We start from the raw sequence: 15,198 nt of genomic DNA on the forward strand, positions 1-15,198 counted from the left end.
TGTTTATAAGTATGTGTCTCCTTCTGGATTCAAGGATAGAGATCTGTATTTTTATATTTTTAACTCCTAGCATATTGCAGGGTTCCAGTAAATACTTGAATGCAATACATTCTGTCATTTGGCTTTATAATTCTCTGTGAAGAAAATGGTTTGTATTAGAAAATTTGAAAGATTTGAAGATATTAATCAGCTACAGCATAAAGTTATGTATGTGTTTGGCAAACTTAATGATAGTTTCTTAGAAACTATTTGATGCATATAAAACAGTAAACAGCTAGTTACTGGGAGTCTAAAGTCTTAGAAACAGATATTGGCAAAAAAAATTAACAATGAAGGGAATTCATGACAACGGTCTCCTTAGTTGCATAAATGTCTGCAACACAACCTTGTTTTCTTTGTCTTGAGGCTATCATACTTTTTCAAGACATACAACTAGTATTTTTTGCTCAACTGTCGAAAATCTAGTTGTATGGACCACAAACAAGATATCACCATTTACTTTATTTCTACATATTACATTTGCTTTCCAGGAATAAATAAGGTTGTGAGTGCCAGATTTGGAAATCCAAATTGTTAGATCATGATAGATTTCCCCATAAGTAAAAATAGTTCTCATCTTGTTTTGTTTTTTAGGTTCCCAGATTGTGATGAGCCGTATCCTCGACTTGTGGATCTGAATTTAGCTGGAGAACCAACTGAAGGAGCCCCAGTGGCAGTGCAGAGAGACTATGGTTTTTGGTGTCCCCGAGAGTTAAAAATTGATCCTGATCTGGGTTATTCTTTTCTGCACGTGCGTGATTGTTCACCTCCTTGTCCAAATATGTACTTCAGAAGAGAAGAACTGTCATTTGCTCGCTATTTCATAGGATTGATTTCAATCATTTGCCTCTCAGCCACATTGTTTACTTTTTTAACTTTTTTGATTGATGTCACAAGATTCCGTTATCCTGAAAGGCCTATTATATTTTATGCAGTCTGCTACATGATGGTATCCTTAATTTTCTTCATTGGATTTTTGCTTGAGGATCGAGTAGCCTGCAATGCATCCATCCCTGCACAATATAAGGCTTCCACAGTGACACAAGGATCTCATAATAAAGCCTGTACCATGCTTTTTATGATACTCTATTTTTTTACTATGGCTGGCAGTGTATGGTGGGTAATTCTTACCATCACATGGTTTTTAGCAGCTGTGCCAAAGTGGGGTAGTGAAGCTATTGAGAAGAAAGCATTGCTGTTTCACGCCAGTGCATGGGGCATCCCCGGAACTCTAACCATCATCCTTTTAGCGATGAATAAAATTGAAGGTGACAATATTAGTGGCGTGTGTTTTGTTGGCCTCTACGATGTTGATGCATTGAGATATTTTGTTCTTGCTCCCCTCTGCCTGTATGTGGTAGTTGGGGTTTCTCTCCTCTTAGCTGGCATTATATCCCTAAACAGAGTTCGAATTGAGATTCCATTAGAAAAGGAGAACCAAGATAAATTAGTGAAGTTTATGATCCGGATCGGTGTTTTCAGCATTCTTTATCTCGTACCACTCTTGGTGGTAATTGGATGCTACTTTTATGAGCAAGCTAACCGGGGCATCTGGGAAACAACGTGGATACAAGAACGCTGCAGAGAATATCACATTCCATGTCCATATCAGGTAAGGGAAACCTTGTTACAAATTTCAGAATATGTGATAATGAAACAAAAGCATATTACTATAATGAGTTAATATCAGCTGTTTTTTGAAATGTCATGAACCTTCAACTTGTACATTAACATTTTAAGGGTGAGATAACAAATATGTTTAAATATGTAATACACATATTTGATAGACATCTTCATTTTAAAAGATGACTTAACAAGTCTACACTATGGGCTTTTAAGCAGTGTATGTCTATTGGTGATTTTTTTTTTTCCAGAAGTGTGCAGTTTCATGGGGGAGAAGCACTTTACCAACATTTATAAAAATGTGCTTTTTATGGGAATTTTACTGATGCTCAGGTTAGAAATTGTTTTATTTGTAGCAGTTTTGCAAAAGTAACAAGATGCAAGTATAAAAACTCAATGATCTTGATTTTTCTTCTTTGCATACTGAATATTTTGTGATTTTTTTTGAGTTTAAAGAGTTCAGAGCCTCTGGTAGTCTTAGAATTATGGAATTTCAAATCTAGAAAGAACTTTAGAGATCATTTATTCAGATTCCCTCTGTAATTTAGAGTTCTTAAACATCTAGTATCTTATTTGAAGCTTTGAAATGTTAAGTGACTTGCTCTTGAGTAGTAAATGAACAGCTGGGATTTAGTCTTAGATAAATGTAGTCAAGGAAAATAGATCAGAGGAGTTAATGCTAAGTATTTCTCTCTCTCATCTTTAGTACTTCTAGAATCTGTGTTCCTACTATTACCCTATCTTCTTTTATATATTTATGATGATTATTTAGAGACAGAGTCTTACTAGAATGCAGTGGCGTGATCATAGCTCACTGCAGCTTCAAACTCCAGGAGCTCAAGCAATCCTCCTGCCTCAGCCTCCCAGTTAGGTAGGACTACAGGTGTGCACCACCATGCCCAGCTAATTTTTTATTTCATTTTTTTAAGAGATGGGGTTTCACTATGTTGCCCAGGCTAGTCTCGAACTCCTGGCCTCAAGTGATCTTCCCTCCTGGACCTCCCCAGATGCTGGTATCAACAGGCGTTAGCCACCACGCCAGCCTCTCTTCTTTCTTTTAAAACAAGTTTTCTTAAAAGAGTACTCTAATGTGGTGTCTCCTGTTCATCATTTTCCAGATTTCCTCTTATAAAAGTGCACCAGCCACCTTTCCATCTCCTCCAACCTTTGTTACTCTAATATTTTTAAATACCTTTATTGACGTACTTATGGATTACAGATAACTTTTGTTTACTAGTCTGTTTCCCCTACTACTATACACTGAACTCTTTGCAAGAAGAACTTCTTTTTTGTTTTTTGAAGACATTCTGTAGATGAGAGTAATGATAATGTGGGTATATTGCTTGAGAAGAGGGGACATTTTTAAGACATGGTAACAGAAATGTATATTTAACAAATGGTTACTGCTACAGAGAGTATGGGGTTAGCACATAATAAATGCTGATACATTTTTGATAGCTGAGAATGCCAATTTCCCTTTTATTTTGGTATAAGTAGTCCTATACAAATGATATTTTATCATTGTATATTAGCTACTGACTTTTTAAAAATAAACCAACTCATAACTTAGAGACTAGGAAAAAATGAATAATTGAAATTCCATTCAGTTTCTTGCCAGAACTGCTTACTAAAAACTCTTAATATGAGTTTTCAGACCTAAAGGTAAATAATCCAATTTTCCCTCTGAGAGAGAGATGTTGAATTATACTTTATGCTTCCCCATGTCAGTTTCTAGGATTCTAAATTATTATTTTAGGGCTACTGAAGAAATAATGTTTGACCATGAAATAATGGTCTTAAAAAATACCAGACTTCAAACATGTAAATCAGTAGAGTAGTTGGGATGCTGCTTTTTTCATGACATACCTAGAATTCTTTTAGCATCTTTAGAACCAGTTTGAGCTACACTGAAATATATGTATATGTGTGGGGGTGTGTGTGTGTGTGTGTGTGTGTGTTGGGGGGGATTAATAGTGTTTTCTAAGAAATATTTTCAACATACAGAAATGAATAACAAATGATGATAATAACATAGGTATTAAACTGTAAGCTGGAGTAGGAGTCCTAGCTTCTTTTCTTACTTTCATTAATTACTTAACTTTGTAACCTTGGATGAACTTCACCTCCCTCTGCTTCAGTTCCTCATAATATGAGGATAGTAATGAATCTACCTCCTAGGGTTGTTTTTAGGATTATGCATGTAAATACTTAGAAGTGTGGCTGCTAGTCTACGGCCACACCACCCTGAATGCTCCCGATATCTTCTGATCTCAGAAGCTAAGCAGGGTAGGGCCTGGTTAGTACTTGGATGGGAGAAATGTGGCTACTACATAATAAGTGCTCAAAATGTTGGCTCTATTCTTACTTGTTATTGTCTATTATTGTTGTTGCTACCATTATTTACATATAGATATGTTTTTTAAAAGCCACCTCGTACTAAGCTTTAGCAAATGCAATATTTGCTTCAGACTTTTTAAAGAAGTCATAGATTTAGCTGAAACTTCCTGTGTACCCTTCCCTAATCCTGTTCCTCTTATTGACTCCCCAGAGACAACCATCATCGTGAATTTGGAGTTGTTCATTCCCATAAAAGCCTATACAATTACCAATACATACGTAGTTATAAAAAATGTTTGTTTTACCCAGTACATAAATTATATCACACTATACATGTATTTCTTTGACTAAATTCTTTAACTCAACATTTTGTTTTTGAGTTGCATTTATTTTAATACTGCAACTCTATTTTTTAAAATGTTTCCTTTTACTAATATAAAGGAAATGTATAACGTATTTCAAATATATAGAGATATAGAAAATAAATATCCATGTACTCACAACCCAACTACCTTGAAATCTTGAAATTATGGCATATGTATCTGTATCTGTCTGTGTACCTGTGTATCTAATATTAAAGATACAGTTGATACCTCCTCTGTTCCTTTCCATATTTCCATTCCTCTTCTTCCTCCCTTCCTAGAGAAACCCTTCTCATAAATACGGTATTTTTCATTCTCCTGAATATTTTTATACTGTCGCTGAGTGTTTATCCGTAAAATTTGCTGTTATGCAAGTTTTTAAAATGTATATATGTGAGATCATTCTGTAGCTCATTTTTAAACTCAGTTTTATGTTTTTGAGAATATATATGTTGATATGTGTACTGATAATTTGTTTTAACTGCAGTGGAGTATGCTATTGTATAACTGTACTGCAATTTATTCACTCATTTATTGATGAATTATATAGTTTCTAATTTTTTGTTGTAAGCCATTTTTCAGTGAATATTCTTTTAACACTTTCATTTCTTACATATGAACAAGAGTTTCTATTGGAATTTTTGCATTGTAGGCTATAAGCATGTTCAACTTAAGTGGTTATTTTAATTTATACTCACACCAGAATATGAGTTTCCCCTTTGTCCCCATTTTGGCACTCTCAGGCTTTTACATTTTTGCCAGACTTTGAAATAATATCTCAATTCTGTAGTAATTTACCTTTTCCTTATTATAAGTAAGGTTGAATGTGTTTTCGTATATTTATTGGCCATTTGGGGTTTCTCTGTGATTTACCTATTTGTTATCTTTGTCCATTGCTCTGTTAAGTTATTTGCTTTTTACTGTTTAAATATTATTGGTTTTCTTTGTCAGTCATTTGCATTACAGATATTTTCTGCTTTGTGGCTTGTCTTTTCACTTTATTTGTGCTTTCTTAGTCTTTTGTGTTTTAAGATAATCCTTCCCTGCCATTAAAGTGATTAAAATGGCCTGCTGTATTTTTTCTAGCAGTTTCTACAATTTGCTTTTTTGATTCATATCTCTAATCCCATAAAATTTATTTTTGTGAATGTTGTAAGGAGCACAATTTTATTTTTCCATATGGATAAGACATGTGCTTTCTGCATCGTTGATCAAATAGTTCATCTATTTCAATTGTAATGCAACCTCTGTCATGCACAAGTTTCATTTTTGGGCTCTCTCATTTGTATAACCATGTGTCAACTCCACATCTTCCTTACCTTGTTCTTCTTCTTCAAAACTATTTTAGCTATTCTTGGTACTTTGCTCTTCTGTATGAATTTTAAAATCAATTTTCCATGAAAACACTGTCAGGATTTTCATTGAAATTGTTTTCAACTTATAAATGAATCTGAGGAACATTGCCATTTTTGCAATACTGAGTTTTAATATCTTATTTATGTTTTTATGCATTAAATTGGTTATTGATGGTGTACAGGCATGCCATTTAAAATTTTTTTAATTTATTTATTGTGACAAAATCTTGCTCTGTTGCCTAGGTTGGAGTGCAGTGGCACAGTCATAGCTCTCTGTAACCATGAACTCCCAGGTTTGAGTGATCCTCCTGCCTCATCCTCCCAAGTAGGTGGGGCTACAGGCGTGTGCTACCATGCTTGGCTAACTTTTTTTTTTTTTCTTTTTTTGTAGAGATGAGGTCTCCCTGTGTTGTCCAGGCTGGTCTCAAGTGATCCTTCCACCTTGACTTTCTAAAGACTGGGATTGTAGGTGTGAGCTAATGTGCCTGGCCTGATTTATTTTGTGTATTGGTTTTATATCAAACATCCTCGTTGAACTCCTATTAGTTCTGATTGTGTATCGATTCTCTTAGATATTCTTTCTAGAAATCATGTTGTTTGCAAATAGGGACAAATTTGTCTCGCTTGCTTTCCAATTTCTATATTTCATATAAGAGCTGTCTACTCTTGGAAAGGATTTGCACATCCTCCTGTAAAACTCTGTCCTCATGTCATTGAAGTAAAAGGAAAGAAGTTGGTTAAGAAAGTAGATTTTTGTTAAGTTACCATTTAATCTCTTCAATACTAATGGTTTTATTCAGGTCTTTTATTTCTTCTTGAGGCATTTTTTGTCATTTATATTTTTCTGGAACATTATTTCATCTAACTTTTCAAATACATTAGCATAAATTTGTTCATTTTTAAAATGTTTTTACCATTTTAGTTTTTGCTCCTAATAAATATGTTCTTTTTTCCCCACGTTCAATCTTGTTAAAGGATTTTTCTTTTTTTTTTCTTTTGGTAGAGATGGGGTCTTGTTATGCTGCCCAGGCAGGTCTCAAACTCCTGGCCTCAGGGATCCTGCCTCTGCAGCCTCCCAAAGCACTGGGATAACAGGCCTGAGCCACTGCTCCCACCAAAGATTATCTTTTTAATTCAATTATTTCTTGTCTTATTTCATCCCTACTGCTTTCTTTAGAATTACTTTGTTTTTCTAGATTCTTGAATTGAAAGCTTAACTCATTTATTGTCAATATTTTAAAATGTATTTTAAAAATACATTTAATAGTTACTTTAAATTTAACCAAAAGACCATTATTAACCAGGTTGGTCGTTCACACTCATTCTGTCTTCTGAACTTAACTTTAAGTAACTTTATGTTTGTTTTGTTTCGTTTTGTTTGAGAACTTTTATTTATTGAAGTTTGGGAATCTCTGGCTTTTTGTTCTTCACAGAAAGGTCCCCTCACAAAGCTGATGGAAAGGGATGTTTTTTACCCTAACATCTCATAGGTTAATAACACTTGGATACGTTTTAAAAATTCCCTCCAACGTGTATTTTTTTTTCTAGGATTTCCTTTCTCTTTAGCATATTAATTCAGAGACTGTTCTGGAAGATAGTGCTGGTGTGGCTAAAGTTTTATTCTATATGTGAGTCCCATGAATTCCTTTGTGATTCTTGTGCTTTCCAATCTTGCTTGAATAAATAGATGTTGAGTTAAACCTGGCCTGTTCAAAAAAGATAAAGTACTATAAATATGAACTCTTATTTGTATAGACTTCATTGTGGGTAAAATCTGTGATTGCTAATATCCACAACAACCTTTTCAAATAGATAGCATGGCTTCATTCCTGCCATTCAAAAGCATTTAAAGCAGAAAGAAGTAATGTGTCTTACATAGTTACATTAGCTTAAGGATCAGCAAACTATAGCCCATCTGAACTGTAGCCTACAGATAAACTAGAAGACCAGCCACCTGTTTTTTTAATTGTAGTTTTATAGACGCATACACACATTATGTATACGTTCTCATTTTAACCATTTTTAAGTGTACAGTTCTGTGACATTAAGTAAATTCACATTGTGCAAACATCACCACCATCCATTTCCAGTAACTTTTTCATCTTTTCAAACTGAGAAGACTTAGCAACATGGTAAGACCCCATTTCTACAAAAAATACAAAAATTAGCCAGGCATGTTGGCATGCGCCTGTAGTCCTAGCTACTCGGGAGGCTGAGGCAGGAGAATAGTTTGAGCCCAAGAGGTCAAGGCTTCAGAGAGCTGTGATTGCACCACTGCACTCCAGCCTAGGTGACAGAGCGAGACCCTATCTCAATAAAAATCAATCAATCAATCAATCAGTGAAACTCTGTACCCATTAAACAATAACTCCCCATTCTTCTTCCCCACATCCCCTGTCAACTACCATTCTACTTTGTCTCTATTAATTTAATTCTAGATATCTCATATAAATGGAATTATACAATAATTTGCCCTACTTTGATTTTAATATTCAGATATTAGGAGATTAATATTTGTTTTTGTTCGGAATTTATTTTTGGAGGAATCTTATACAGACTTCTGAATTGAGCACCAGTGATGTGAAATTTTTATATTGAAGTAATACCCACACATACTTGAATAAAGATCTGCTGTTATTGAGTGTGCCTTATAGAACACTTAGTAGGCGCTGATGATAATTCCTAATAAGAAGTTTTTTAAATGTTTTAAGCAATGATGGAGCAGTCTCCTCAGGTGACTTAGAAAGAGAAAATATTTGAATATATTTGCTTAAAAACCAATAAGGTTGCTTAGCAGTTATCTCTCATATTACAGAAACTTTCAAATATCTGAAAAAATTAGTTCCTGAGTTGTTTATCATGTTTTTTCAAAATACCAATTGGGTTTAGTGCAAATTGCGTGAATGTAAATTCATAATTTGAAGAAAAATTGGCTGGGTGTAAAGTATTTTAAAATGAGTGTTCTCGCTGAAAACAGTTTCACTGGCTTTTTTTTCTGTTTTCTAAATAAAATTGTAGGTTTTAGCACAGTTCTAGATTGACAGAAAAATTGTGAAGATAACACAGTGAGTTCCCATATGCCTTGTACCAGTTTTCCCTGTTATTAACATCTTATATCACTATGGTACATCTGTTATAATTGGCTAACCAATAGTGATACATTATTATTAACTAAAGTCCATACTTTATTCGGATTTCCTTAGTTTTTATCTAGTGTCCTATTTCTGTTCTAAGATCCCACCCAGGAGATGACGTGTAGTAGTCATGTCTCCTTGGCCTCTTGGCTATGACAGTCTTTCAGCCTCTCTTTGTTTTTGATGTCACTACCTAGATTTTAAAATACTATACCAACCATTTTTAGCAAGAACACTCATTTTTAATGTTTATTAAATAATACTTGAAAAGTAGTATTGAATGCCTAAATTCTGAATTAATTATGAAATATAGTCTGAGTAGTCAGAGTAATATTTCACAATTTAAAAACTGGTTTATTTCTAGAATACTTTTTTATATTGTGTATTTTAAAATAACAGATCAGTAATTTTACAGATATTTGGGTTTTTTTGGTCTAATAATAATTTCCTCTATTTTTAGTGCCTTCTAAGAGTTTCAAAGTATCCTGTGAAAGTTACAGTTCTCAAAGATTCTTGATATTTCTAGAAAAGAATTTGAATTTAGCATAATATTCGTTAAAAATGTGGGCTTTAAAATCAGACAGGCTGGGTTTGTGACTTGTTGCTACCATTCCTTCATGTAAAATGCAGAAAATAATATGTTAAATGCAGTAATATCTACCCCATGGGTGGCAATGAAGATTAAATGAGAAACATAAACCTCTTACCAGAGTGCTTTGCACAAAGTAAAATTTCAATATTAACTCCTGTTATTACAAGTACATAATTCTTGAGGCTTTAAAAAGGATTATCTTATACTCTGTACTAGAGTCATTTTTTTCTTTTAAACATCGATTTTGAAAAGCACATGTTTCCTTCCTTTCCTAAAATGCCCCTTCATTTTTTTCATCTCTTTCATCCATCTAATTTAATGCAGTATGTCCCAAGGAATTTTGACACTAGAACTTCTATTTCGGTAACAGAAATGTGTTACCATAGTACAAGCAGGTTAGCCAAGACTGTCAAATTCACATTACAGCCATTTGTAGAATTCTTTAAAAATTATTTTTATAGTCCAGGCGCAGTGGCTCATGCCTGTAATCCCAGCACTTTGGGAGGCCAAGGAGGGTGGATAACCTGAGGTTGGGAGTTCCAGACCAGCCTGACCAATGTGGTGAAAGCCTATCTGTACTAAAAATACAAAAATTAGCCGGGCTGTGGTGGCACACGCCTATAATCCCAGCTACTCAGGAGGCTGAGGCAGGAGAAGTGCTTGAACCCAGGAGGTGGAGGTTGCAGTGAGCCGAGTTTGTGTCACTGCACTCCAGCCTGGGTGACAGAGGGAGACCCTGTCTCAAAAAAAAATTATTTTTATAGAAAACAAACAAAAAATATTATTTCTATTCTTCTGAGCACACAAGGCATCCCATCTGTTATTTTATCTAGCCTTGATTCAGAAAAATACAAAAATAGCAGAATAACATTAAATCTAATTTGTTATGATTTTAGCTTCATTTTCTGATGAGTCTTTCCCTTTACCAGGCAGTTGCAAAAGGAATCAGAATTGTTTATGAAAGGACCATGAGGGAAATGGGTATGTTTTACGCTGCCAACATTAGACAATGAGTAATTCTTTTGTATAAATATGTAGTACTACTAACCTTTTTTTTGTTTTTCTACTAATCTTTAAATTGGTAAATATCCTGCCTACCTATGACTTCCTAGGGCCAAACCTCAAAATTATTTAGTTTCTGTAACAGAGGAAAAGAATGAGAATTCCCTGAAAAAATATTCTATATCTCTTGTTTTGCCAGAAAATATTACAGAATACGATATGAAGGAAACATAGACTATTATAGAAATTTATAGAAACTGTTAATACTGTTATGTACTGGTTGTAAAATACTGTCAAATGACACTTTTGGATAAATATGATAAAATATACAAGTTATTATTCTGGCCTCTGTTAAACAGAATAACCTAAGTTGTGTGTTCAGTTTAAGTCTTCACTGCAGAAATACCTGATATGCTTACACATTTTTAGAAAAAAATTCAATGTACTTGCCATTATCTACAGTAGGGCATGGCAAACTAAAAGATCAGATAATAAATATTTTAGACATTGCTGGCCATTGGTTTTTGTTGCAGCTACTCAGCTTTGCTGCCATGGTACAACTACTCAGCTTTGCTGCTGTGGTACAAAAGCAGCCATAGACAGTAAGTCAGCAAATGGAAGGAAGTATTCCAATAAAGCTTTATTTGTAGAAACAGGCATTGCGACAGATTTGGTCTTCAGGCTGTAGTTTGTTGACCCTTCATCTATAGCAAGTATTATTCTATGTCATCTTTGATCATTCTTTTATAACAGTGGTTGGTGACCTATGACATTTTTCTGTCCCATATAAATTGTCACTGTTGCATTCTCATTTCTGCTTTTGAGGATCAGCCTTTTACTCTACTGCATAATAGTATTAAAAATATTTAATATAGGCTGGGCGTGGTGGCTCACGCCTGCAATCCCAGCACTTTGGGAGGCCGAGGTGGGCAGAACACCTGAGGTCAGGAGTTCGAGACTAACCTGACGACTATGGTGAAACCCCGTCTCTACTAAAAATACAAAAATTAGCTGGGCGTGGTGGCGGGCGCCTGTAATCCCCGCTACCTAGGAGGCTGAGGCAGGAGAATCACTTGAACCCAGGAGGCAGAGGTTTCAGTGAGCCGAGATTGCGCCACTGCACTCCAGCCTGGGCGACAAGAGTGAAACTCTTGTCTCCAAAAAAATAATAATAATTCAATATAATCTAGTACTGTTATCACTATAGTAAATAAATAAAAATGAATTCTAACCTATCACTATAATAAACACATGTAAATAAGACGTATTTCCAGTAATCTTTGAAGGCATTACCATACCAATTTAAGGAAATAATTTTAGTATTTTATGAGAATAGTAGAGTAGAAGCAACATAGTTTAATAATCATAGTTGCTTCTAGTTTTTTAAGTTACATGCCGTGTGTCATGTCCTATGCTCAACAATTTATACACATCATCTCATTTAAGCCTCACATTAGCCCAGTAAGTTATATTGTACTCAGTTTTACAAATGAGAAAACTGAGTCTCATATATTTATACAGTTTATCCCAAGTCATACAGTAAGTTACAGAGCTGAGATGTGAACTGATTCCAAAGCCTACAGACTTAACATCATTTTACACCTCTTCATATGCAAAAAACACAGGTCTGAGTATTTGGAGAGACATCATGTAGTTCTGGCTATATCTCTAACTAGTTTTGTGTCTTTAGGCTAGTCACTAAGTTTATACTTTCTTCATCTCTAAAATTTTAGGGGATTGGATTGAATAATCTGTAGGGGTTTTTCCTCAGGTCTAATATTAAATGAATCTAGAAACTATTCTCCCATAAACCACAACTTGTTTTTCCCCTTTTATAAAATTCATTCATTAATGCAAAACCATTTATTATATATGTTATATATTATATATATTATATGTTATATATTATATATATTATATATGTTATATATTATATATATATTATATATGTTATATATTATATATATATTATATATTTTGGCATATTGATAGTTGCTGGAGAAGCAACTGTGAATAAAATACAGCCTCTCCCCTACAGTTCATAGCCTAGTGAGAGAAAATAAACATGGAAATCAGATAGTTCTGTGACTAAAGAACAGTTAGTTTTTAGTTCTTACTCTCTCATCTCTTAAAAAAAATACGGGGAAACCTAGTAAAAATAAAGATACCTTCAGGAATATGATAGTTATACCCTATATCAGGGATCCCCTACCCCCGGGTGATGGACCAGTATAGGTCCACACAGCAGGAAGTGAGTGGTGGGTGAGCCAGCAAAGCTTCATCTGTATTTACTCCCCATCGCTTGCATTACTGCCTGAGCCTCCTGACAGGTAAGCAGCAGCATTAGATTCTCATAGGAGCGCGAACCCTGTTGTGAGCTGCGCATGTGAGGAATCTAGGTTGCGTGCACCATTTATTGACTAGTTCATCTTTTCTCCACTGATCTATAATACTGCCTTAGTCATATATCAAGTTCCCATATGTGAAATTTGTTTTGCTGTTCTATTCGAGGGTCTATTTTTCTGTCCCAGTGCCACATTGTCTTAATTACTATCACATAATAAGCCGTTGTATTTGATAGGGCAAGTAGGTGACTTTTCAAAGCATAATAACAGTAAAGGTTGCTAAGCAGTGTAGTGTAGTTAAAAAGTACACAAAAGCGGGAATCAGAAGACCTCCATTCAGGAACTGTTGTCACTTAACAGTTGTATGACAGACTCTGTATGAACCTGATGAATAGTTCATTTTTATGTGAGCTTTAGGTGACCATAGGCTTGATATAAGTCAATATTTTGCAATGAATTTATTTAAAAAAATAAAAGCAAACCCAATGCAATATGTACTTCTATTAGTAAAGTATAGATTCCTCTTGATAGGGAAAGAAGCCAAGGACTCTGCCAACCTGATTCAAAGCTAAGGTCTCAAAAACAAGTATTGAATTTAGGCCATCACAATAATAAAAAAAAAACCTTAAGTGTTTTTCTTTTTTTGCAGGGTATTTCACCCTTAGCATGAGTAGTTTTTTTTCCATTTAATTAAAAATAATTTAAGCCCTGGGGTCTTTGGTGGATTATGTATCTAAATAGAAAAATCAAAACGCAGGTAAATGGTTTTTATATGATGGTTGAAAAGAGTTATTGCAACTCTGTAGATTAAATCGGAGTAGTGTTAGTGGAGATCAGTGATTCAGAAGATAGTGAATGTAGGCTATTTATAGCTAGCCAGGCTGTTGTAGAACAGGGACAGTCATCAAGACCCAGGGCTTATAGCAAGTAGATGCTGATGTCTCCCTTTTTTGCCAGGTATTCTCCAGGTAGATCAAAGAAATACATCAGGTAAGTTTTTTTTGTTTGTTTTTGTTTTTGTTTTTTTTTGAGACAGAATCTCGCTCTGTTGCCCAGGCTAGAGTGCAATGGCACGATCTCGGCTCACTGCAACCTCCGCCTCCCGAGTTCAAGCTATTCTCATGTCTCAGCCTTCCGAGTAGCTGGGATTACAGGCGCCCACCACCACACCAGGCTAATTTTTGTATTTTTAGAGACAGGGTTTCACCATATTGGTCAGGTTGGCCTTGAACTCCTGACCTCAGGTGATCCACTGGCCTCGGCCTCCCAAAGTGCTGGGATATACATCAGGTAAATTTTTTCCAATTGCAAAGGTGATATAACATCAATAGGAATATAACGTTTTTAGGAACACTTAAAAAGAATACTTGACAGTTTTCTTATTTGTCCATTTTAATTATGCAAGGAACTGAAATATTTTGTGAGTTTTTTCTTTAAAAATTCTATAGCCAAATGTGGTGACTTACACCTGTAATCCCAGCACTTTGGGAGGCCAAGACAGGTTGATTACTTGAGGTCAGGAGTTTGAGGCCAGTCTGGCCAACATGGTGAAACCTTGTGTCTACTAAAAATATAAAAATTAGCTGGGTGTGGTGGCGGGTGCCTGTAATCCCAGCTACTCAGGAGGCTGAGGCAGGAGAATCATTTGAACCTGGGAGGTGGAGGTTGCAGTGAGCCGAGAATTGCACCACTGCACTCCAGCCTGGGCGACAGAGTGAGCCCCTTTCAATAAATAAATAAATAAAATTCAGTTTATTATAGGGCTTTTTAAAAATAAAAACTAAACACTGTATCCCATTTCCTTTATTTAAATATTTTTCTTTAGTAGGCTTTACCTTTCTAGCTAGTGTATGGCCTGTTTTACATACTAACTACCTCACTATTTTTGTGTCTCTGTGTGATTTATAAGTAGATAATAATGTATTCTTCTTCTTTGTTCTTCATTTATAAGGGGGCACTCCTTTATAGCAGTAGCTTGGCTCTTCCTCAGTATCTTGGCCCTCTGGCTCCAACACTCTGCCTGTGGCATCTTCAAAAAACAGGTGTTGTTTGAGTTGCTTTCGCACTGTATCCCTGCCATGGGCAGGTGCTGACTTGTCTTTTCTGGAATTTTGGCTTTAACCAGAACCCTGTAATGCAAAATGTTCTGTGTTACATCCCTGCTGTCTTCCAAATCTTCTTGCCTAATTGGAGGTTTTGGTTGTTGCTATTACTGATTTTGTTTTTAGCGCTCCTTCCCTCTTATTCAAGCATTTATGTTACGTGAACAATATTTCTAATTTACACAGACAATGCAGTTTAAGGTGCTAAAGAATCGAAGTTGGAAGATAGGGTTTCTCTCCTAGGCTCTCTGTTTTCTTTCCCTTCTCCTTTTTTTCTGTATAATCTTATCCAGTCCCATGTTTCAGA

General features: G+C 35.1%; 1 protein-coding gene across 2 annotated transcripts in view; it reads left to right on the top strand.

The window, feature by feature from the left end:
• Positions 1 to 15,198, top strand: part of FZD3 (frizzled class receptor 3) — an 80,139-nt gene that overhangs the window by 32,522 nt on the left and 32,419 nt on the right. The window contains exons 5-6 of one of the 2 annotated variants that reach the window (XM_054561387.2): positions 634 to 1,651; positions 10,372 to 10,532. In XM_054561387.2, the coding sequence (XP_054417362.1) occupies positions 634 to 1,651; positions 10,372 to 10,455 (1,102 nt within the window). In that variant the 3' untranslated portion in view covers positions 10,456 to 10,532. Of the gene's footprint in view, positions 1 to 633; positions 1,652 to 10,371; positions 10,533 to 15,198 lie in introns of those variants that run through there. The other variant, XM_002818953.6, reaches the window with a different exon arrangement.

The sequence above is a fragment of the Pongo abelii genome, chromosome 7 (genome assembly GCF_028885655.2).
Source record: "Pongo abelii isolate AG06213 chromosome 7, NHGRI_mPonAbe1-v2.0_pri, whole genome shotgun sequence".
Taxonomy (NCBI): domain Eukaryota; kingdom Metazoa; phylum Chordata; class Mammalia; order Primates; family Hominidae; genus Pongo; species Pongo abelii.